Raw genomic sequence first — 26,253 nt, 5'->3', positions numbered from 1 at the left:
TATACTGACTCATTGTATTTCTGAAATGTATCCCTCTCCATCTAGCATTTATAAATTTGGAAACATTTCCCTTCCTTTAATTTGTTTATTAAAAAATATTAAGAAATGACATAGAGACCAAAAAAAAAAACAAACAAACAAAAAAACACAATACAAAAGATCAACGAAACCAAGAGCTGGTTCTTTGAAAGGATAAACAAGATTGATGAACCTCTAGCCAGACTCACCAAGAAACAAAGAGAGAGGACCCAAATAAACAAAATCAAAAATGAAAGAGGTGAAGTAACAACTGACCCCACTGATATACAAAGGATTGTAAAAAAATACTACAAACAACTCTACTCCAACAAACTGGACAACCTTGACAAAATGGACACATTCCTAGAAAGATACAAGCTTCCAAAATCCAATCAAGAAGAATCAAAAAACCTGAATAGGCCGATAACTACTGATGAAATTGAAAGAGTAATCAAAAAGCTTCCAGCAAACAAAAGCCCTGGACCAGATGGCTTCACAGGGGAGTTTTACTGAACATTCAAAGAAGAACTAAAACCAATCCTTATCAGACTATTCCAAAAAATTCAAGAGGATGGAACACTTCCAAGCTCTTTCTATGAAGCCAGCATTACCCTAATCCCAAAACCAGATAAAGACACCACAAAGAAAGACAATCACAGGCCAATATCCCTGATGAACATAGAAGCTAAAATCTTCAACAAAATTCTAGCAAATCGGATCCAGCATTACATTAGAAAGATCATACACCATGACCAAGTGGGATTTATTCCAGAGATGCAAGGCTGGTAGAATATCTGAAAATCAATAAACGTGATACATCACATAAACAAACTGAGAGAGAAAAATCACATAATCAATTGATGCAGAAAAGGCATTTGACAAAGTCCAACACCCTTTTCTGATAAAAACACTCAGCAAAGTGGGAATAGAAGGATCATACCTCAACATAATAAAAGCCATATATGATAAACCCACAGCTAATATCATACTCAATGGGCAAAAACTAAAACCATTTCCCTTACGAACAGGAACAAGACAAGGATGCCCACTTTCACCACTCCTGTTCAACATAGTACTGAAAGTGCTAGCCACAGCGATCAGACAAGAAGAAGAAATAAAAGGCATCTAAACTGGAAAAGAAGTAAAATTGTCATTATTCACAGATGATATCACACTGTACATAGAAAACCCTAAAGACTCCATCAAAAAATTATTAGACTTAATAAATGAATTCGGCAATATAGCAGGATACAAAATTAATGCCAAGAAATCTATGGCATTTTTATACACCAATAGTGAACTTACAGGAAGAGAGATTAAAAAAACAATCCCATTTACCACTGCACACAAAAAATTAAGATACCTAGGAATAAACTTAACTAAGCAGGTAAAAGACCTCTACTCAGAAAACTACAGGACATTGCAAAAAGATAGAGGACGACATAAACAGATGGAAGAACATACCATGTTCATGGATTGGTAGAATCAAAATCATTAAAATGTCCATACTACCCAAAGCAATCTATAGATTCAATGCACTCCCCATTAAAATACCAACAGACCTAAAAGAAGTCTCCAAAATTCATCTGGAATAGAAAAAGACCCCGAATAGCTGCAGAGATCCTAAGAAAGAAGAACAAAGTAAGTGGGATCTCAATACCAGATATCAAGCTGTATTACAAAGCCACTGTTCTCAAAACTGCCTGGTATTGGCACAAGAACAGACATTTAGACCAATGGAATAGAATAGAGAACCCAGAAATCGACCCAAACCACTAAGCTCAATTAATATTTGACAAAGGAGGCAAGAACATACAATGGAGTCAAGACAGTCTCTTCAATAAATGGTGCTGGGAAATTTGGTCAGACACATGCAAAAAAATGAAACTAGACCACCAACTTACACTATACACAAAAGTAAACTCAAAATGGATAAAGGACTTAAATGTAAGACAAGAAACCATAAAAATATTAGAGGAATACAAAGGCAGCAAAATCTCAGACATATGCCGAAGCAGTATCTTCACTGATACAGCTCCTAGGGCAGTGGTCGGCAAACCGCGGCTCACAAGCCACATGCGGCTCTTTGGCCCCTTGAGTGTGGCTCTTCCACAAAATACCACGGCCTGGGCAAGTCTATTTTGAAGAAGTGGCGTTAGAAGAAGTTTAAATTTAAAAAATTTGGCTCTCAAAAGAAATTTCAATCGTTGTACTGTTGATATTTGGCTCTGCTGACTAATGAGTTTGCCGAACTGTCCTAGGGCAATGGAAACTAAGGAGAAAATAAACAAATGGGACTACATCAAAATAAAAAGCTTCTGCACAGCAAAAGAAACCGTCAACAAAACAACAAGAAAGCCCACTGCATGGGAGAACATATTTGTCAATGCTATCTCTGATAAGGGTTTAATCTCCGACATTTACAGGGAACTCATACAACTTAACAAAAGAAAAATAAACAACCCAATCAAAAAATGGACAATGGACTTAAATAGATACTTTACAAAAGAAGACATAAGGAAGGCCAAGAGACATGAAAACATGCTCAAAGTCACTAATCATTCAAGAGATGCAAATCAAAAGGACAATGAGGTACCATCTCACATATGTCAGAATATCATCAACAAATCAACAAACAAGTGCTGGTGAGGATGCGGAGAAAAAGGAACCCTCGTGCACTGCTGGTGGGAATGCAGACTGGTGCAGCCACTGTGGAGAACAGTATGGAGTTTCCTCAAAAAACTAAAAATGGAACTCTCATTTGACCCAGTAATCCAACTTCTAGGAATATATCCCAAGAAACTAGAAACACCAATGAGAAAGGATATATTCAACCCTATGTTCATAGCGGCACAATTTACAATAGCTAAGATTTGGAATCAGCCTAAGTGCCCATCAGCAGATGAGTGGATTAAAAATCTTTGGTACATCTACACAATGGAATACTATGCTGCTGTAAAAAGGAAGGAACTCCTATCATTTGCAACAGCAAATAGATGGAGCTAGAGAGCATTATGCTAAGTGAAATAAGTCAGTCAGAGAAAGATAAATATCACATGATCTCTCATTTGTGGATTATAATGAACAACATAAACCGATGAACAAAAACAGATCCAGAGACAGAGAAGCATCGATCAGATGCTCAAACCTCAGAGGGAAGGTAAGGGAGGGTGGGGATAAGGAGGAGAGATCAACCAAAGGACTTGTATGCATGCATATAAGCATAACCAATGCACACAGACAACAGGGGATGAGGGTGAGGACAGGATTGGGGGGGTGGGGGGCATTGGGGGAATATATAATACCTTAATCAATAAAATACACATATATAATACCTTAATCAATAAAAAAAATAGTTAAAAAATATTAAGAATGGTCCAAACAATGTTTGTCTTTAATTATCTGCTACTCTATGAAGATAATATAATCATGTCAGTCAGAGCCTTTGCCCTTATCATGCCCTCTTCCAATGATGTCTTCCTGTAGCTCTTCTTATTTCTCAAACTGCTTCTTTAGAGAAGTCTTCCTAATCTGCCAGTCTAAAGCAGCATGCCATCCGCAACCCCTCCCCTACCCCAAGCACTCTATCACATCTCCCCTATTTCCCTCAGGGTGCTGTTTAGATCTGCAACAGCCTCATTGGCTGGTTTGCTCATTTCATTCTGTCTTCCATTGCCAGGTAAATTCCTAAAGGCAGGATCCTATCTGTCTATCAGTCTTATTCAAGTGGATTCCTTGAACAGTACCACAACAGACAGTAAGAGTTTGATAAATACTTGTTGTATGACTATCAAAATACCAGATACAATCTAAATGTCAAACAGGGAGGAATTGTCTCAAAATACTCAGGTACATCTAACAACAGGAAAAAATATTACACAACTGTTTAAAACAATGGTATGAAATGGTATTTGTTGGTAAATGTCCTTCACTAAACAGAGAAAGATAATGAGATCATTAAAATCTAGATATTCTGCTGCTGAACCCCTTTTTAGGAGTGCTTCAAAATGAACAGAAGTTCCTGATCAGACAAAATCTACACTAATCCTATCTAATAAAAGAGTAATATGCAAATTGACCATCACTCCAACACACAAGATGGCTGCCCCCATGTGGACACAAGATGGCCGCCACAAGATGGCCAGCAGGGGAGGGCAGTTGGGAGGGAATAGGCCTGCAAGGGAGGGCAGTTGGGGGCGATCAAGCCTGCAGGGGAGGGCAGTTAGGGGTGACCAGGCTGGCAGAGGAGGGAAGTTGGGGGTGACCGGGCCTGCAGGGAAGGGCAGTTGGGGGGGACCCAGGCTTGCAGGAGAGAGCAGTTAGGGGTGACCAGGCTGGCAGAGGAGGGAAGTTGGGGTCAAACAGGCTGGCAGGGGAGCAGTTAGACATCAATCAGGCTGGCAGGGGAGTGGTTAGAGGCAATCAGGAAGGCAGGCAGGTGAGCAGTTGGGAGCCAGCAGTCCTAGATTGTGAGAGGGATGTCCAACTGCCTGTTTAGGCCTGATCCCACGGGCAGTCGGACATCCCTCGAGGGGTCCCAGATTGGAGAGGGTACTGGCTGGGCTGAGGGACAACCCCCAACCCATGCACGAATTTCGTGCACCGGGCCTCTAGGCTACACTAATAAAAGAGAAACATGCATATTAACCATCACTCAACACGCCACGCCCACCAGCCAATCAGGAGCGAGTATGCAAATTAACCCAACCAAGATGGCGGCTGGCCACATAGCTGGAGCAAGCAGGAGGCTTGGGTTGCCCCGGCAATGGAGGAAGCCAAGCTTCCCACCTGCCCTGGTTGGCCCTGGCCTCCGCTCAAGGCTACAAAGTTTCAATTATAGAAGATAAATAAATTCTAGATACTTGCTTCCAGCCGACCCTGACCTCCACTCAAGGAGGTGCTGAAAAAAAAAAAAAGGAGGGGCTGGGACCTTGGGTCGCTGGGGGGTAATCAGGCCAGGATGGGATGGCAGGGGCCGTTGGGGGTAAGCAGACCAGCGGGTGGCCAGTTGGGGGTAAGCAGGCCATCAGTGGGGGTCAGTTGGAGGTGATCAGGACAGTGGTGGGGGGGAGCAGTTGGGGGTGAGCAGGCCGGCAGGCAGAGTGGTTAGGGGCAATCAGGCAGGCAGGCAGGTGAGCGGCTGGAGCCAGCAGTCCCAGATTGTGAGAGGGATGTCTGACTGCCGGTTTAGGCCCGATCCCTGTAAACCGGCAGTAGGACATCCTTCGAGAGGTCCCAGATTGGAGAGGGTGCAGGCAGGGCTGAGGAACATTCCCCCCCCCATGCACAAATTTCCTGCACCAGGCCACTAGTATTAGATAAGGGAATGTGTGTGTTAGGACCTTTGGTAAATGTGAGAGAACACATTTAAAGAAAGTATAGAACAAATCCAGATGATTTTTAAGAATTTAAGGAACTGCAAACTAATCTATAGTAACAGAAAGCAGACAAGTGCTTGGGAAAGAGCAGGATAAGGAGGGCCAAGAGGCAGGGGTTAAGAAATGGCATGAGGAAACCTTTGGGAGTGACAGATATGGTCAGTATCTTGATTATGGTGATTGTTTCACAGGTGTATACATATGTCTAACTTATCAAAATGTACATTTTAAATGTGTACTTTATTATATATCATTTATACCTCAATAAAGCTGTTTAAAAAGATTTAAATAACTAAGCTGACTGTTAAAAGAAAAACTTCAAAATTTAAAATCATTACATTGATTTATATTAAGTCTCACTCCAAATGTGTGATAATAATTAACTATGGTCCATTTATTTCTATAAATTTAAGATAAAGGATGACTTAACTAATGAAGTTGTTAATAATACTATCTTAAATTTGCTTTAGCTTTCAAATATAAAAATACTTCATGAAAATAAGATAGGAAGGACATTAAGGTTTGAAAAAAAAGAGAGACAAAGTAAAAAACTTAGGCTAGTACATGGCACATGGAAAACATTTGATAAATGTTAGCCCAGCTGCTACTTGTGCTACCACAATTTCTACTACTACTACTACACTTATTGTTATAATCAATAAATTTAGACAACATAAATCCACATTATTTATAATAGCATCATCTAACCTAATCTCATCTCTTGCAAATTCCTTCTGCCTGTGCTATAGCCCAACAAACTAACCAATGTCTTCTTAATGTGCCCTGCTCTTGTATCTCCTTCATCTAACTCTGCATTATGTGTGCTATACTGTTCTCTGCCTTGCCCCCTCCTATTCCCCACCACTATTCCCAATCATCTAGCTGACCCCCAATAGTATTCTAAACCTTCTAGAAAGTCTTCTCTAATGCCCCCAGGATGAATTTAATGTTATTCCTAGATATTCCCCAGCACCTTTAAGTTGCAGCATAGTACCTATCCCATAGTATGATTTATTATGAATTTATTATTTGTCTGTCTTCCCTTATGCTTCTGTGAGCAACTTGAAATCAGGGCTGTGTCATTCCCATGCCTAGTCAGTATGACTACAGAAGGAACAAACTGTATCAAATAAGTTATCTCACTTGTAAATAAACAGTGATCAACTTGAACAAAAAACAGCATACATTCTAAACAGCATTTATTAAAACCAACATAAACCATTACTCTTACAGATTTCATTATCTTGAGCATCAATACCAATTTTTTAAAAGATGGGATATTTGTAACTACCAAGAGTAGATTGACTTTTTCCCCTTCTCCCCCCAAATAAACAGTCATCTTTGTACAAACCCTATTTATTAACTTCTTATTGTGGAAAGAAGTATCAGCTTTAGATTTGAAAAAATTGTTTTAAAATTCCAAATAAAAGTGTTTCTAATCAAGAAGAATCCATTTTTATCCTGAACCATTACTATTGTAGATATATTCTTTCAAAAAGATTATGCTACCAGATGACATTAATAAAGCTCATGTTTTGAGTGTACTTCATTTATACTTGGTAACTTAAACTTTACATTTTAAAAACACAAATTCAATGAAAGGATTTATCTGGATATAAAATTAAAAGAACAGAGATCAATTTGGGGCATTTAAAAAAAATTTTGGTATTTTTTTGTTTTATTGCAGGTTGAGTCTTGCAAATATTCCTCTGTCTACATAACTGTTTTAGAGAACACAGATTACTTCATATTGAAGCTGCTGTTGCCAAACCGCAAGTGTTCTATAATGATTTGGTTATCATTATTCTTTTTGTGTCTGTGCCTATAAAGGAAAGCTTTCAAATCTTAGAAAAGTTTAACCTACAAATCCCTTTATTTGTCCTATGTGGATATTATATGCCAGTCCAAGCTGGTAACTTCAAACTTAGAGGAAAAAAGAGAAATAATATAACCAAAGATGTTTAAGATATGGGCTTTAAAACATACGATACTTTGTTATTCTCATAATAAGAAAATATTTACAATTTAAAATGAATACCACTATGAAAAGAGCATCTCTTCTATTAACGGCTTCAAAAGAGCTATCGTCTTTGAGAAGCTATAATCTTTTAATGCTACAGAGAGGCAAAGCAAAGTATGCTAGCTCTTGCATAGAAAAAAAGTCACAGTTACCACAATTAAAAACACAAAGACAGAATATTATTTTAAAATATAAGGCTTTGTGGTGAAAAATAGCTTCTAGCTAAAGTAGCACTGGTATATCGAGGAAAAATCAATTAAAAGAAATAAAGCTGGATTTAATATAAATTACAGCATAGGATATATATTCAATAATGTTGTAATAATTATGTATGGTGCCAGGTAGGTACTAGAAATATCATATCAGGGAGGGGGTACACTTTGTAAAGTACATAATTGTCTAACTACTATGCTATACACCTGAAACTCAAATAATATTAAATGTAAACTGCAACTGAAATTTTTTTAAAAAAAGAAAAAGAAAGCTATACATTGTTTTTTTAAAAAAAAAAAAAAGCAAGATTTTTGCCTGGCCAGAGTGGCTCAGTGGTTGAGCACTGACCGATGAACCAGGTGGTCACAGTTGAATTCCTGGTCGGGGTATATGCCGGGGTTGCAGGTTTGATCCCCAGTGTGGGGCATGCAGAACGAAGCTGATCAATGATTCTCTCACATCATTGATGTTTCTCTTTCTCTCTCCCTCTCCCTTCCTCTCTGAAATCAATTTTTTAAAAAATATTTTTTAAAAAAAAGATTTTCAAATTTACCCATCTGACTTTTATTCTTTAACAACAAAGTCATAACTGTGGACTAACAAGAAATTTAAAATATACAGAAAGAAAATTTTTCTTAAAGGAATTTTTGTATTTTTATCAAATTTTATGCAATTTCACCCCCCCCTACAAATTTCCCTTTTTTAATCCTGAAGTAAAATTTATACAGTGAATTATCATATTCATCACTAAATTACTTTTAAAAAACAAGTTTCATAAGTACATGATTTACATTATTTATTCTGTTCTTATAAAACTCCAATGACCATAAACAAAAGAAGTATTTTAAAAAGCTATCTATAAATACAACCACTGCTTTTTGTAACCATAAAGATTACATAAGATTACAATTAAATAGGATTATATACCAGTTAACATTGTTTTATCCAGTTAAGAATTTTTTTAAATGGAAGTAATCTTTAAATCGAAAATACCAAAATTCCTTAACCTTGGATTCATGGTAAAAATTAAAATTTAACTAAAAAATTTAAAATTTAAAAACATTGTTATTTGATATAGTATTTTAGATTAATTGATAAAACTAATCTTTAACATTAAGATAGCTTAAATGCAAGTAAGATGCAGATAAAAATCCTTGAATGCTTAAAGAGATAAGAGGATTTTCAGTTAAAGATAATGAATTTGACATGCCCACTTAGCAACTCTCACACCAAAATCCCACTAAAAAATGGTAAAGGTATTTTTAAAATCACAAACCCAATGGAATAAAGATAATGGAAGATAAGACAACAAAAATTCAGGAGCTGTAACACAGACCTAATCTTGAGAAAGTTTTATCCTAAATCAACAGTCAAAATAAATTGTTGAGGGAATGGGAGAAAAAAAAATTGTTGAATTAATGAACATCCAAAGGTTGTTGTGATAATAAAGTGAGTTATTTGAAGATTTTTAAAAATACCTTTACACCGAGCCATAAAGTTAAATGTTAATTATATTTGAAGATTTATAGAATCTCAGACTCAAACTAAAAGGTTCTCTTTGACTGAAGCTAATAATAGATTGGAGTAGCAGTAGCCAGAGAAAGGCAACTCTTGCCAAAGTTAGTGAACTAACACTCACTAACCAAAACTACTATAGAGTTTTATACAGAGCTTTATACCTATAGTTTGATTGTACAAGGAAAAAAATTTCACAATGCACATATCAACATATTATTATGTGCTGCAGTAAGTCAAAAACATTAACTTATACTATAGGACATTACAGCTCATAGGACAAGCATTACAAGAAGCTAAAATGCCACTCATTATGCCAAATATTTAAAATATATTCACTATTCAAAATCATCACAGAATAAACTGTTCTAAAGAACAGTGTTTTCTCCTTCCTCCTAATTTTTTAAAAACTTTTTTAAAGTTAGAAATGTTTCAAAAAATCTATAATAATAAAAGGGTAATATGCTAATTAGACCAGATGTCATTCCAGACATCCTTCCTGACGAAGCCAGGCCTGGAGGGAAGCCAGCCCGGAGGGAAACCAGCCTGGGTCCCGGGTGCCTGCAGGAGGCCGGAAGGAAGCAGCCCAGGTCCTGGGTGCCTGCCGGTGGCTGGAAGAGGGAAGCAGCCCGGGTGCCGGCAGCCAGGAGAAGGAAGGCCTACTCTTGCACGAATTTTCGTGCATCGGGCCTCTAGTCCAGTGGTCAGCAAACTCATTAGTCAACAGAGCCAAATACCAACAGTACAACGATTGAAATTTCTTTTGAGAGCCAAATTTTTTACACTTAAACTTCTTCTAACGCCACTTCTTCAAAATAGAATCGCACAGGCCGTGGTATTTTGTGGAAGAGCCACACTCAAGGGGCCAAAGAGCTGCATGTGGCTCTCGAGCCGCAGTTTGCCGACCACAGCTCTCGTCTATATATAGATCCTATTTTCTTAAAGAAAACATAAAAAGAAAATGCAAAGACTAAGGCAGAAGGCTTTGGCTGTATTTTAACAATTTGATATCACCATGTCATTTTACTTTCTCATTATGAACCTAGTTTCTCTAACCATGCATCCATCCATCCATCCCATCCATCCATAATCTAAAAAGAGTAATACAGACTAAATGATTTTTGTTCTGGTAACTTGGAGGCCTTCCATGCATATTATATGGCTTTCCACTGTTATCAAAAGGTATGGTTGCTGTTACAAATGGCATGAATGTGCAGTTACACCATCATCAGGCCAGGACTACTGAATCAATCTCTCTTCAGCTTACTCTGCTACCAGTCTTTCTCTATTTAAGCCATTACCCACAATTCCTCCAGTATCATCTTCCTGAAATATAAATCTGACCATGATACTCCTCTGCTTACAAACTTTTAGGGCTTCTGACATTAAAGGGTAAAGTCCAAACTCCCTAAGAAGATTCCAAGTCTTTTATAATCTGACCACAGAATACCTGTGCAGTCACTTTTTACCTCCTGCCATCGTTCCTTCTACACCACAGGCTAATGTAGCCACCACTCTTTCAACATGCATACATGCTCCTTCATACCCTGTTGCCTTTGACATGCTATTCCCAGTATTGCCCTTAATCGTTCTAATCAGCTTATCCTTCAAAACATAGTTCAAATGTCACCCCATCCAAGAAGGCCTCCCTCACACTCCAAGGATGACAAAACCGTCACTTTCTGTGCTCTCATAGCACTTTGCTATGGTTCTGTAATAGTGCTTTGTCATAAATTGACCTACAAACATATTCATTTTCTTTATAGCCAATATGAACTGTGATCATCATTATTTCCAGAGCACTTAGTTACTACTTCCTTGAAGGTGGTAAATACTGAATAAATTTTTGTTAACTGAATAAATCCGCGTATAAAGTATTTTAAACTTTGACTTCTATTTAGGACCTTATAACACTGAGCTCCAGGTAGGGCTGTCAGAAACATACTTCCCACCACCCTCACAGTGAAGATTCTTCTTTGATCTCTAGTGCGTAGCAACATGAAAAGAATAAGATTCGCTTTGCTAGCTGCAAAGAAGAGCATTCAGAAACTTTAAATTTGCTCAGTGAAGAGCTAATGTAGAAGCAGAGTACTACAGTAAATAAAGCATGATCTCTTGAGCCGGAAAATTGGGGTTCAAATTCAGGTCACTGAGTGTCCTTGGGCAAATCTCTTAATCTCTTGACAATTTCCCTATCCATAAAACAAGAATGATAACAACAAATATGTCACAGTATAAAGCGAGGCCTCTAGAGTCAGTAAATCCCTTAACCTCTCTGGCAACAATTTTTCTACCTGTTAAAAAAGATTTAAAGAGGATGATAAACTCAAGAGAGATGCAAGGCTTAAATAAGGGCTGACATGTGAAAGTACTGCTTAAATAAAAGCTATCATCAAATGTAAATAGTTTTCATAAACTTTACTAGCTATGGTAAATGTGAAGATTCCAACTAAGAGGAAGGTATAGGGAGGGATGCTAAGGGTAATAAAAGTCAGGCTCCATACCAGCTTATGCTGGCTTCCGTAGTTCTATTCCCAAGTCAACACTGAGAGTTTCAGATAGAAGAAAATATTTTTTGGAGAAATGCTCATTTACTCATAAAATATTTATCGAGCAATGTGTGCCCAGCATTAGCAATGACAGCTCAGGTCCACTGTCCTAAGTAAGTGACTATACTATCTCGAGTATGTGTTCTCATAAAGATGAAGATAGATGAAAAAGTCAGTATTTCTTATCCAAGCTGAAGTATAGAGCCTTATATTCACAGAATAATATTAACTACTAGGGGCCCGGTGCACGAAATTCATGCACTGGGAGGGGGAAGGGGGTCCCTCAGCCCAGCCTGCCCCCTCTCACAGACTGGGAGCCCTCAGGGGATGTCCACAGGGAGCGGGCCTAAGTCGCAGTCTGGCCTCCCTCTGCGGGAGGCGACCGGGCTGATCGGGGAAGGCACCTGCCCCATCACCCCGCTGCTGCAGCCACTGCCAGTCACCGCAGCCACCAAGGTGTTTTCATCAACACAGACTCAAGTCCCTTCACCATGAAAAAATGACAACTTTCTTTAGGCATTTTCAAGATGTGTCTTTCATAGGATATGACATTTATTTTTCTTTTTTCTTTTTATCCTCACCTGAGGATATGTTTCCATTGATTTTTAGAGAGTGTGGAAGAGAGAGGGACAGACAGAGAGAAACATCAATGTGAGAGGGACACTTTGATTGGTTGCCTCCTGCATGAGCCCTGACCTGGGCCCCGGTCAGGGAGGAGCCTGCAACCTAGGTACATGCGCTTGATCAGAATCGAACCTGGACCCTGCGGTCAGCAGGCCAAGGCATTATCCACTGAGCCAAACCGGCTAGGACAGGATATGACATTTCTTAGCCCTCCAGCAGCGGACCTTCATTTTTTCCTCCAGCAGTGTGATGGAAAAACCCTAGATCACCTTTTTGGATTCTTATTACCCAAGTTACCAAGAATATTACCAGTGGCATACAGGGAGCTTAGCCAATGAGTGGTCAGAAAAGGTGTTTCCTCTGCTGCTCACGTGCAGAGGCAGGACTGCTGGCAAGCCGAGGCTGGCACACCTCCCATCTCCAGGCCTGCTCAAGCCTCCACCATGGCTTGGGCAGAGCACCCCCGGCTCCGCTCAGGCCCTGCTCAAACCTCTGCTGTGGCTTGGGCAGAGGCCCCCCGGCTCCACTCCGGCCCTGCTCAAGCCTCTGCCACCCTGCCCCCAGCCACTCAGCACCAAGGCCCGTAGGCCAGCAGTGGACAGGGGTGTTCTGGGACCCCGGCCACTCAGGGCCTACGCACGGGCCTACAGGCTCTGAGCGGCCTGGGTCCCGAGGATGTTCCCAGGACCCAGGCCGCTGGGCGCCTGGGCATGCAAATTAACCCACTATCTTTGTCAGGTTAATTTGCATACTCACTCCTGATTGGCTGGTGGGCATCACGGAGGTACGGTCAATTTGCATCTTTCTCTTTTATTCGTGTAGATTCTACTCCAGGTACATGGAACTTCTGTAACTATTAATAATATGCAGAGATTTAATCTATAAGAATAGGTACATGCTCTAACCAGTTTGGCTCTGGATAGAGCATCAGCCTGAGGACTGAAGGTTCAATTCCGGTCAAGGGTATGTACCTTGGTTGTGGGCACATCCCAGTAGGGGGTGTGCAAGAGGCAGCTGATCGATGTTTCTCTCTCATCGATGTTTCTACCTCTCTATCCCTCCCCCTTCCTCTCTGTAAACAATCAATAAAATATATATTTTTTTAAAAAGAATAGGTACATTTACCTACCACACAAGGTTCACAAGGACTTTTTTTTTAATGAAGCATACTCACCCAAGGCAGGGTATCCAAGGTAAAATCGATCTGCTCCCAACCATCCAAGAAAAAGAGACAGTGCAACAGCCACTTTATATGAATAGCCATTTCTGCATGAAATTAGAACCTGAGTGTCACCTTCAAAATGTAACATTTTAGAAAACAAAACTGCTAGTTATTATTTATTTGTTAATTGGTTCATTCATTCATTCATTCATTCATTCAATTAATGCTTTTCAGATAGCTACTGCATGCCAACAACTATTCCAGGCTATTGGAATATTTTAATGAATAAAAGAGACAAAGATCCCTGCCCCTAAAGAGCTAACAATCTAGTGGCAGCAAACAATAAAAATATTTACAGTAAATCATCTATTAAAAAAGCCATACATGTTATGAAAAAAAATGGAACAGGGTGTGTAGGGAATCCAGAATGCTAGGGATACAAACAGGAGCCATTTAAATAAGGTGATTAGAGGGCTTACGGGGAAGGTGATATTTCAGCAAAGACCTTAGGGAGTTGAGTCAGCCATGTCATGCCTCTGAAGGAAGAGTGTCCCAGACAACACACTGCTATTACAAAGGCGCACACCTTACATGTTTGAGGTCTATTAAGGAGGACAGTGTGGCAGGAGTAGAGGCGGAAAAGGGAAGAATAGAAGACAATGTCAGAGAGGTAATAGAGGGCAAAGAGAGCAGCTCATGCAGGTCCTTGAATACCACTGTAAAGACTGCCTTTTACTCTGAGAGATCATGGAAAACTACTGTAAGGTCCAACCTGAGTAGCTAGTATGACATTCTTAGTTACTGTATTATCTATAACTAGAGGCCCAGTGCATGATTGAATCATGCACGTGTAGGATCCCCTACACGCTTTCGCTTTTCGCGGTGGAGCTGGGTGCCTGTCCGCTGGTGCACCAGGCCTTTCAGAAGCCTCCAGCGGCGGAGGCTTCTGAAAGGCCTGGTGCTGGAGCAGACAGGCACCCAGCTCCCCCACTTTTGATGGTCCGCGGCCGCTGAGGGGGGCTGCCACGGACACCTGGCTACCCTGCCGTTGAGAGGCGCAGCTGGGTGTCCGCGGCAGGCCCCCTCAGCAGCTGCGGATCTGGCCGTTGAGAGGCGCAGGGGGCGGGAGTCCCGCCCCCTGCGCCTCTCAACAGCAGGGTAGCCCCTCTCAGTGGCAGCGGATCCGTGCCTCTCAATGGCCGGATAGGCCACCCCGAGTCCCGCCCCCCAGCCTCCCGCTGCCCAATCGTGGGCATAGCGGAGTGATGGTAATTTACATGTTACTCTATTATTAGATAGGATAATAAAAGCATAATATGCTAATTAGACCGGACGTCCTTCTGTCCTTCCAGACGAAAGCCAGGGCTGCCAGGGAAGCTTGGGTCCCGGGTACCTGCCGGCAGCTGCAAGGAAGCCCAGATCCCCGGTGCCAGAGGGAAGCCAGTGCCAGCAGCCAGGGGAAGGAAGGACTACTCTTGCACAAATTTCGTGCATCGGGCCTCGAGTAGCCTATAATATCTTGGACCAGCACTTAGTAAATTGTCCTTTGGAAAGTTTAAGGTAGAAATACCAATCTATAAATTTCAAAATTGTCTAAACCATATCTAAATACTTTGGAAATAATTCCTTTTAACAATTTTTACTTTACTAATGAGAACTCTTAGAACCCAAGAATCCTAAATGATTGGCTTAGCAAGATAGAATCTAAAGCCCCTCATTAATTCAGTGAAGTAGGGTCAAAAGAAAAAAAAAAGCTCTAATAATAATTTCTAAGTATTCTAATAGAACTTGTAAAGCCAAAAAGTGGTTATTTTTTTTAAATAAATTCAAATAGGTATCATCAAATAGCTGCAACAATGTACAGTTAAAAGGTAAAACTATAGTGCCAGCAATTAATAAAAGTGAATAAAACTAAGTTTTTAGCACAAAGCAAAAATAGAGGAATAAAATGTTAGCTTTACTGAAGCAAAATTAAAAGCAAACTTAAACGTCTTTTAAACAAAGAATATTCCTAACAAAATAAAGCCATTTATCTTAATATCCCAAACTAATATTTGAATTGTTTTACATTACCATTCATCATCCATGCCTATTACAAAAAATGAAACCAAGTTTCAAAATTCCCTTAATATGCAAATAACTTAATAGTTAGCATTCTTTTAATAGCACAAGTACACAGTCCTTTATTTTGAACTCTAGAAATCCCCCAAATTTTGAGAACAGAATTTTTTCCTAACTCATTTGGGTAGCCTAAATGACTGAATTAACATGGCATAAGGCCATTCAGCCTTCATTTATCCAAGTAGTGAACAATAGAGTTTTACTTGGTTGATAAATTGCATTTATAAAACAATATAATATGCCCACTTAAAGTACAAGTTTTCTGATACAAGCAAAACGTTAAAAGTTAAATTAGTAAAGAATTTCCCCCATAAATTAACTCTTTATCTCTTCACTGTATGCAATCAAGATACAACATAAGCAAGTGATTTGAAAATTTAACTTCAGTAAGGTACTTACACGTTTCTGCAAGATATGGGCTTGAAAAAACCAACTTCATGTCCAGTAAAATGTGTTTCATTGCCACTGAAATCTTTACAAGTTATGTTGGGTGCTGGAAAACATTGAACTAAAGGCAGAAAAAGGCAAGAAACCATTTTTTTCTTGTAGGAAAGGTATGATTTATGTGTTGTTTTTTTAAGACTAGCAAAGCACACAAGAGAATATAACATATAGCAAACCACCTCCCAATAGAACATCTGACATGATATTTTAATTTAGATAGGAAAAGCTACATTATAGATAGATAGAGATACATAGATAGATAGATAGATAGATAGATAGCCAGCTAGCCAGCCAGCCAGCCAACCCTGGCTGGTGTAGCTTAGTTAGTTGGAGTGTTGACTCATGCACTGAGACATTGGTTGTGGGTTCAATTCCTGGTCAGGGCACATGCAATTCCTGGTTGTGGTATTACACATATTTTAGAATAGATGGTCCCCAAAATCATTAGGTGAGGGTTTATCCATTTTCAAAACATCTCTAAGAAAATACTGATACAAAAAAGAAAAAAGAGTGATGCATATTTAAAATCCTTACCATACTGTTCTCATACTTAGGATGTACCCAAGTATATATATATTTTTAATATATTTTTTATTTATTTCAGAGGGGGAGGGAGAAATAGAAACATTAATGAGAGATAACCATTGATCAGCCGCCTTCTGCATGCCCCTCACTGGGGATTCAGCTGGAAACCCGGGCATGTGCCCTGACTGGGAATCCAACCATGACCTTCTGGTTCATAGGTAGAAGCTCAACCACTGAGCCACGCCAGCTGGACTACCAATGTATATTTTACAAGTGCATAATGTGGGTGATACAGCTGCTCACTCTACCTTATTGTACTAACAGTCTCATTTCAAGTTCTTTACAAGTAATTAAAAATCTGAAGCAGCACCTTTGCATAACGTAGCTTGGTGAATAAAGGGCATCAAGACAGCTATATAAATTGATTCCAAAGGTTTAAAAAAATGAATGAAACCATAAAACTTCCCAGTTTTATAATTAAAGAGAATAAAATTCTTTTCTAATCCTCTAGCCAGTTCTCCAATTTTAAGTTGTCCCGGAAACTGAATAATGTTATAACTCAAGAAAAAAACACACACACCCCAACACATTAATTACTTTTAGTGATCATTCATTAATCTAGGAAATAATGTTTTAAAACTTATTTTTAAGACATGTTTCTGGAAGTCTTACCATGAGCTGTGTAGTTTGTACAGTTAACTGGTTCTTGTGTAGCATCACTTATTTTTGGATCTTTACAAATATATTTAAGAAAAGTTAAGGAAATGTGAACTCTATTCCAACACAAAACATTACCATCTGTTTAATATCTCATATATACTTATATTTATATTCACATGTAAAGGGAGACTGTTAATTTACCCAGGTCAAAAAAGACAAGCACAAACATATTGTCAGTATCACTAAATAATACCTGAACATTAATTTATTACAGGAAAAGTATATTAACTTAATGTATACTAAAAGCTCTAGCAAAGAAAGCCATCCTTAAAGAACATCAGTTAGGGTTTAAGCACAGAGCACACACACACACACACACACAAAAAGAAAATAAAAATATTTACCAAATTATTGTAAGAAAGCTTTAAGGTTAAAAAAAAAAAATCAGTTTCCAGAGATTTGATGGAACTAATTTATGGGGCCCCAAGTATTGCCATCTACATAAGTTCATGTAACTTGAAAACCCTGTGAGGTAGATTCCCACATTATCATTCCCTCATTACAGAAGCACAAACTGAGGCTCCAAATCTGAGTGACTTCTCCAAAGTCATATGAATGATGGGTTGCAAAATCAGGTTTCCTGACTCCACGCCTAGGGCATGTGCATCAGACTGCAGGGCAGATGGCGTTTTAGGTGGGTCTACATGGTCTCCCCAACAGGATTTTAAGCCTTTTGAAACAGATATAATAATTATATCCTTACAGATATTTAAAACACTTGGGTGCTTTTCTGTTTCCTAAATATTTTATTGACACTATAATGAGACAAGTGAGGAATTCACAAGATGTCTCTGTTTTAAGGTTTTGAATCAGCATTTGAAAACCTCATTTTTATGCCAGGAGTAACAGATATTTTCCAGTTATCATCACCTTATAGTCCTATATGCTCAGCCACTTCTCTCTAGGGTTCAAAAAGCACAACTCTTCGCATTGCCCAATTATTTTCTTTGCGAGAACGGCCCTGACCTTTTTGCCAAGAAAATAACTCAACCTGCTAAGTTAATGATTCTCAAACTTCAACAAAATGGTATTCAGCAAATAAGAGCTGTTCTGCCAAAAAAACAAATAACCACTGCCTCTCCGCAACTTACATAAAAATACTATAGGATAGAATTTTCTTAATTTTAAGATTTTCCCTCCTAAAGTCTTTCCTTTATCTCTGACTTCTGCTATTAATTTTTGTTATGCAATTTGTATCAAAGTATCTAATTTTGTACAAAAGTAGCTATTTTCATTTGAATGCAGCTCCCATTTTATACTGTTCCTCAGTTTATCAGAACTGTTACATCGAAGAGACCCACTCAACCCTTTCAGCCTTAGTTTTCTCTTCGGTCAATAAACAGCTAACACCTATCGTTCCGTCTATGTGCCAGGCATTATTCTAAGTCAGTGGTCCGCAAACTCATTAGTCAACAGAGCCAAATACCAACAGTACGACGATTGAAATTCCTTTTGAGAGCCCAATTTTTTTTAAACTTAAACTTCTTCCAACGCCACTTCTTCAAAACAGACTCGCCCAGGCCGTGGTATTTTGTGGAAGAGCCACACTCAAGGGGCCAAAGAGCCGCCTATGGCTCGCGAGCCGCGCGGTTTTGCCCACCACTGTGAAGTGATGTACCTGCAGTGCTCATTTTATCACAACAGACCTTTACATTGGTCCGTCGTCATCTATATTTTTTCATCATGAGAAAACTTAGCTCACATCATTTGTCCCCCCGCCCCCGGTTACAAAGTGGAGCAGGCATTTGCCCCCTGACAGTCTGGCATCGCAACGGAGTTTGAGAATGATAAAAGGTAATAATAATACATGTGGAGTGAATGAATCATGGGCAGCACACCCCCTGGCTTTGTCGTTGTAAACTACTACTGGTCTCACCCCAAGACGGCAACCTTCCAGGGTAGGCCCTGCCAATCCTTTTATTACTAGTGCCTAGGTTAGGGCCTGGCATACCTCAGGACCTCGGTGTTGGTTGAACAAACCATCCCACCAGTAAAAATAAAATAGCCCTGACCTGTTTGGCTCAGTGGGTAGAGCATTGGCCTGTGGACTGATGGGTCCCAGGTTCGATTCCGGTCAAGGGCAGGTACCTTGGTTGCGGGCACATCCCCAGTAGGAGGTGTGCAGGAGGCAGCTGATCGATGTTTCTAACTCTCTATCCCTCTCCCTTCCTCTCTGTAAAATAAATAAATAAATAAATAAATAAATAAATAAATAAATAAATAAATAAATAAAATAAAATAAAATAAAATAAAATAAAATAAAATAAAATAAAAATAAACAAACAGGTGGGACAGGAGGAAAAGCGCCCACAACCGTAACACAGGGTGGCCAGTTTTTCCCAGCCCTCGTCTCTCCTCGCCGCCCAGCGTCCCCCGGCCCTTAGAGGCCACGGGCCACCGCTCCTGTCAGTACAACCCCAGCCCGCGACCAGCGCCACGACCCACGCGCCGCCCCGCGTCCACCTCTCCCCCACGGGCAGCTCCCCACAGAGGATATTGTCCCACTTTGAGGTCCTCGCACTTCGGCGACTCCTCGCCCCCGGCGGCGGCGGCAGCTCCCCAGGGTCCCGTGGTGACTGACACGCACCACAGGACACCCAGGAGCTGGACAGTCACGGTCTCCAGAGCTGCCGGCCCGGAGGGCCCGGCGGCCGCCATGCTGGGGACCGGCGCGTCCCTCACGCCTTCCGGTTCCGCCTTCGCTGGGCGTGGATGGGAGAGGGGCGGGGGAGGCGGGCTCTTAAAGGGACCTAGCCCTGGCGGCTCGCAGGTTCACCGCTCGGTCGGCCCGCGGACTCAGCTGGGAGCGCGTGGGTTGGCTTTCCAGAGGGGGAAAAAAGGAGAAGGCTTGCCCAACTCCAACCAGCCCACTGCTTACTCCCGGGCTAACCCTGCTCGGACGGTCTGCAAACGTGCCAGCGGAGCCCGGCGGTTTGATAAACGCTTCCCAAACATCTCCGTTAGTCCTGGTTGGATTTGGGTTTGCAGATACCGAACCTGGCTTAAAGGACACCTAATAAGCATGTTGACCTTAGGACGGAGTTGGAATAAAGGTGATGTTTGTCCGATTTCAGAGTCTGTGCTCTTATGACGGTGATAGAATGGCCTCCCTGTTATCCTGGAGAATTGGGGGAAGGCTGCTGCGAACCGTAGTGAAGGACGCTAGCGCACAGCTGGGCATTGCACCCCTCTTTTCCTTAGTGCAAGTTTAGGTGAGGGAAGGGGCCTATGACAGGAGACCAAAGAGATTACCAAACGTTGCAGGTTTTGTTTTTGTTTTGTTTGTTTGTTTGTTTGTTTTTAAAATATATTTTATTGATTTTTTTACAGAGAGGAAGAGAGAGCTAGAAACATCAATGAGAGAGAAACATCGATCAGCTGCCTCCTGCACACCCCCTACTGGGGATGTGCCCACAACCAAGGTACATGCCCTTGACCGGAATCAAACCCAGGACCTTTCAGTCCGCAGGCCGACGCTCTATCCACTGAGCCAAACCGGTTTTGGCTGTTTTGTTTGTTAAGATTTTATTTTTTCACTTAATTTTAAACTCTACATTAAATAACTACAATATTTTAGGAAGTCATTTTGTTTATAGTTGTTTTAATTTAGGATGTTTGTCTGATACTATAGAACAACTATACAGCAGTTCCATTGAAATCCCGGTTCCAGCTTACAGGGCTCTGTCCAATTCCCTAGTGCAGCAGGTTCTTCAACAGAAAAGTGGAATTATTATACCTCCAGAGAGCCATAAGGGATTAGAACTAGATTACAGTTGTTTTTTTAAATAAATGTGCTTCATTGGTAACGAGGATATTTAGGTATCACTGTTTTGTCTAACCCATTGGTCGGCAAACTCTTTAGTCAACAGAGCCAAATATCAACAGTACAACGATTGAAATTTCTTTTGAGAGCCGAAAACCGACTTCTGCGCCTGGGCCACAAAGTTTCGATCGCACTGTACGTGCGCGCCCGCACGTGGTATTTGGTGGAAGAGCCACACTCAAGGGGCCAAAGAGCCGCATGTGGCTCGCGAGCCGCAGTTTGCCCACCACTGGTCTAACCTAATGGCTCCAAAAGCTAAGTGGACATGTGATTCACCAGGGTGCTGTTCAAGATGTAAATTCTTCGGCCTCATCCCTAGAGATTCTGATTTCTGGTTCAAGATAGGGGAACCACTTTTCTAATATAATTCCTTTTACTTGTAGATGAGTTATTAGTTATGCAGACACATTCAGTGGTTTGAAACTAGGAATTGATCTTTGGCTTTTCAGTTGAGCTGGTTGTAATTAGACAAACTGAAAGCAGCAGAAGAGTTGGAGGGGTTTTTCCCCTCTATCCCTTCTTTCTACTTTTTTATACTAAAACTTCTGTAGTGGGGATATCTTTTATACTGACCAAACGTATATGTTTTAAGTGGAAGTTTAATCCTTTTTTCCTAATGTAAAAGTATTTGAATTTGAATGGTGCCTCTTCGTCCACAGTAGCACTGATTTTGAAGAATTGTATTATGCAGCGATTCCCACACTTTATGGAGCATCAGAGTCATCAGGAGGTTTTGTTAAAACACAGAAGGAGCCCTGACCGGGGTGACTCAGTTGGTTGGGTCAGTCATCCAATGCACTGAAAGGTTGCCGGTTTGATTCCCAGTCTAGGCACAGGCCCAAATTGTGGGCTCAATCCCTGGTAGGCAGCGTGCAGGCGGCAGCCAGTCAAAGTTTCACTCTCACATCGTTTCTCTCTCTCTAAAAATCTACTTAAAAATCTTGTAAGAAACCGCACAAAAACAGAAGGATGGGCCCCAAGAGCAGAGTTCCTGAATCTGAAGATGTAGGCTGGGGTAGGATAATTTGCATTTCTAATGACTTCCCAAATGATGCTGATACTATTGCTGGTATTGCTGGTTCAGAGATTACAACTAGACCACACTTGGAGAACCTTGGGATAATGTACTGTATTATGAGAAGTATAATTTTGGAATAGGAGGACATAAAACTATTTCAATAATATTTTAGTATTATAACTATATTCAAAATGTTTGCTAAGCCAATTTTGCAGCATTACTGTGCTATTTTTATATATATATATATCTCCTTCCTTGGCCCTGTGCTGTCCAGGCAAATGCCACCCATAATAAGCCTTCTATTCTCTTTAGCCAATAGACTGCTCAATAATTATGATACATTATTTCTAATTTACTTTTAAAGCTTTATTTGAAATACAAGCATGTAAATTGGCTTTCAGTTATGTATTCATAAAGAATAGGTGGTCACTTGAGCCTGGGCAACTAAGCAGCACAATACCTAGCTCTTCTCAATAGGAGTTAGGACTGCACCCCCTTACTCTGTTAAACAGGGGTCCAGTGGCTGTCTCAGTGATGGCTACTTCTCTGGCACCCACTAAGATCCAGTGACAAAAGTGTCACCTTTTCCAAGAATCGGTGAGAAAAGCTGGTGTCCTATAAAAGGTGTTTTTTATGGGCTATGGAACACCACCAGGATCCTCCCCATTCTCCCCCGCCAAGGTCAGGGAAGACAGGAGGCAGCATTAAACTTTTTGTACATTTACAACCCCACCTTGTGAGTCCATGCTCTCTCTAGGAACCAACTGGTTTGGAGGAAAAACAAGTAACTTCTAGTTCTACTCCTGAACCTAGAAGTCAAATTCTTAAGAAGATGGCTATTTTAAAAGTAGAACATTAATGCTTAAAAGTTTAAGTAATAGGAAATTTGAAATGTACTAGTGTAATGATTAAACTTTAAAAAATTTTCGGTATGGTCAAACTAAGATTAGAATGGATAACCAAGTCACTTGCATTGTTTTTATGTGTGTATTTGTGAACACTCACCAGATCTTTTAAGTCTTTTGTCATTTGCAGGCAGTTGCTATTTTACTCTGATGCTTTTGCAAAAGTGTTTCTGCAAAGATGGTTTCATCTTCAGAGAAATTCATGGAGAGGACTCTGACACTCTAAAATACAGGGTTCTAGTAAACTTTCAGATCATACCATTAAACTGGGTGAAGATTTGCAGAATTCTAAAACAAAACAAAAAAAACTGGATTCATAAAACTGCTAACAAAAAGATCAAGATCAATAAGAATTAATAACATGGGACTGAATGAAGTGATTATAATTTAATGACATCTTAGAAATATTACTTTTAAAAATCTGTTTTCCAAATCTTAAGATCCCTCCCCCGCCCCCAAGCTAACTATGACCTATAGCAGTTTGGAAAATTATACCTTTGTAAGCAGACTTGAAACATTTACCTTTCCTTCCAGAAAGGTAACTTTCCCACGCTTACTTTAGCGCCTTCCTATCTCACAATGTGAGAGGCCAAGCATCACTACAATAGTTATTGTTTTCTTTTTTCCCTTAATTTCTGCCTGGACAGATAACGTGACATTGGGCATCACCTTCAAACCTACTTCATAGGTCAAAATGTGCAACTGGTTACACACGTAGTCAAGAATCTTCAACGCCTAGTGATGCCAACCCCAGTATAGGTGCCAGATTTAGAAAAAACACTTTTTTCTTTAAGCAGGTATTGCAATGAATAAGTACTTGATTAAAAACTCATCAAAAACCTTAAAGAAGATTTTCTGGTGTTACCGCCAAAGCAATAGCCAACCAGGACAAATCTTTAAATTCCCTTGTGCAAGTTATATTAGACAATAGGATTGCTCTTGACCACATCCTAAGTAAACAAGTTGAGGTTTGCTCTGTTCTTAATACCTCTTATACTTAGATAAAACACTTCTGGTAAAATAGGGATGGAACTTGATAAAATCTGAGCACAAGCCAAATGATTAAATATAGTGCCCACTGACACTTCATGGTTTTCTAATACCTTCAGCTGACTGCCCTCAAGTATTGCCTCCTGGTTCAGATTTATTCTTCAAATTGGACTTAACGTTTTGTTTTTTATTATAGGAATTTTTTGCTGTACAAAACTTTGTTTGTTTTACATAGCTCAATGTTATAAAGATAATGTTCTGACAATTGTTGCTCAACATTTTGAGATGATCACTAAGGCTTAGGAGACTTCATATGAGAAACCTCAAAAAGCTACAGAAGATGTTTGCCTTTAAGGGCTTCCTCTGTTCTGATGCTCCTGTTGCTCAAATGTTGCCTAAGGCTCCTAAAACACCACTTTCGCTCCTTTGTGGGACAGACATAACAGGAAGGAGCCTTCCCACCACTGGAGGACCAACAATGCTTTTAATAACTGACTATTGTTGCTTTCCAATGATTGTTCAGCAATGCTTTAAGGAAAGATCTCATTCAAAAGGGGAAATACAAAATGTAATATAAAGAAAGTCAATTTAAAATGGAGTCAGAGTTGCCGTCCAGAGGAACTACCTTGCATGTCTTATTTCTCAAACCCTTGGAATGTTAAAACTGGGCAAAATAATCTTTGGACTGAGCCTACAGCGGCACTGCATTCCAAACGACTGCATGTAAAGCTAGGAAAGCAGACATTATGACTATTGGATTGAAAATGAAAAACATTCTTTAGGATATATCACTTTGTATTCTTCACGTATAAAAATCCCTTCCTCCTATTGACATAATTGTTCCTTTTCCCCTTCTCATAAGTATCCCTTGCCTTCACCTCCTAATTGGGACACTATTGGGGTTCTGTCTGAATCAGTGCTTCCAAAATAGCTATTCTTTCCAGCTGGTGTGGCTCAGTGGTTGAGCGTCAACCTATGAAGCAGGAGGTCACAGTTCAATTCCTGGTCAGGACATATGCCCAGGTTTGCGGGCTCACTCCCCAGTGTGGAGTGTGCAGGAAGCCGCCAATAATAGATGATTCTCTCTCATCATTGATGTTTCTATATTTCTCTCCTTCTCCCTTCCTCTCTGAAATCAATAACATATATATGTGTGTGTATGTATGTGTTTGTGTGTGTGTGTGTGTGTGTGTGTGTGTGTATATATATATATATTAAAAGCCCAGCGACCAAACGGCAGAATGAACAGAACGACTGGTCAACCAGTTGCTATGATGCATACTGACCACCAGGGGGCAGATGCTCAATGCAGGAGCTGTCCCCTGGTGATCAGTGCACTACCACAGTGGGAGCGCCGCTCAGCTGACCAGGATGAGCTACTGTTCCAGCTGTGAACTCCAGACCAACAGGCAGGAACCCGGGCTGCAATCTATCGATCTATCTTCACCTCCTCACACCAGGCTCCTCCTCCTCACTTCCTGCTGCCTCCTCCAGACACCTGCAGGCCACACAGCACCATGCTGGGCTCGCAGAGCTGACCCCGGAGGCTGGGAGGCAGGTTCATGGCCACAGCGGGACTAAGGCCTACTCTGCCACCTCTCAGCACTATTGTCCCTGGGCCCAGCCCCGATTGGGTCCCCTGGAGAGGCAAGTGCTCCGGCTCCATGGAAGATGCCAGACCAGGGAGCAGCCGCTCAGAGGGCGGGTCCACAGCCACTTGGCTGACCTGGATGAGCAGTGCTCCCACAGTGGGCGATCCCTGTAGTCCACGCCCCCACCAGTGAATGAATATATATATATATATATATATATATATATATATATATATATATATACAAAATAGCTATTCTTTTGACTCTCAAATAAATGCTTGTTGCCTCTCACTTTGTTTTTTTATTTTTAGGTTATTGTGCTATACATCATTTTGCTGCAGTTCTAAGAACCTATCTATGTTGTTTAGTAAGGATTTACTGTACTTTCCTGCTCACTGTAGGAATATTGCTGATCTTTGTATTTGTGTCATTTTTCATTTGGATTGTGAACAATTAACTATTTGGAAATGCTTATGCTTTAGTGATCAATCTGGTTACAAAATCTATTTTTATGGTTCTAAAGTTTATCTTCATTCTCTTTTACAATGTATATACTGAAAAGAACAAGAATCTCCCCATGAAAGTAAAGAAACAACACAAAAAGTTTGACTCTTGAACTAATGCTATATTTAAAAA

The 26,253-nt window shown here is 40.2% G+C and overlaps 1 protein-coding gene across 1 annotated transcript in view; it reads right to left on the bottom strand.

Moving 5' to 3' along the window:
• Positions 1–19,996, bottom strand: part of TM2D1 (TM2 domain containing 1) — a 39,723-nt gene extending 19,727 nt beyond the window's left edge. The window contains exons 1-4 of the mRNA XM_079777024.1: positions 19,788–19,996; positions 17,242–17,316; positions 16,000–16,108; positions 13,492–13,583 (exon numbers count right to left, since the gene is read on the bottom strand). Of these exons, the coding sequence (XP_079633150.1) occupies positions 13,492–13,583; positions 16,000–16,108; positions 17,242–17,316; positions 19,788–19,947 (436 nt within the window). The 5' untranslated portion in view covers positions 19,948–19,996. The remainder of the gene's footprint in view (positions 1–13,491; positions 13,584–15,999; positions 16,109–17,241; positions 17,317–19,787) is intronic.
• Positions 19,997–26,253: the final 6,257 nt, after the last annotated feature.

Source organism: Cnephaeus nilssonii (genome assembly GCF_951640355.1).
Source record: "Cnephaeus nilssonii genome assembly, chromosome: 7".
In the NCBI taxonomy this organism is placed as follows: domain Eukaryota; kingdom Metazoa; phylum Chordata; class Mammalia; order Chiroptera; family Vespertilionidae; genus Cnephaeus; species Cnephaeus nilssonii.
Note: the sequence above shows the minus strand (reverse complement) of the source record. Positions and strands in the feature narration are given on the sequence as shown.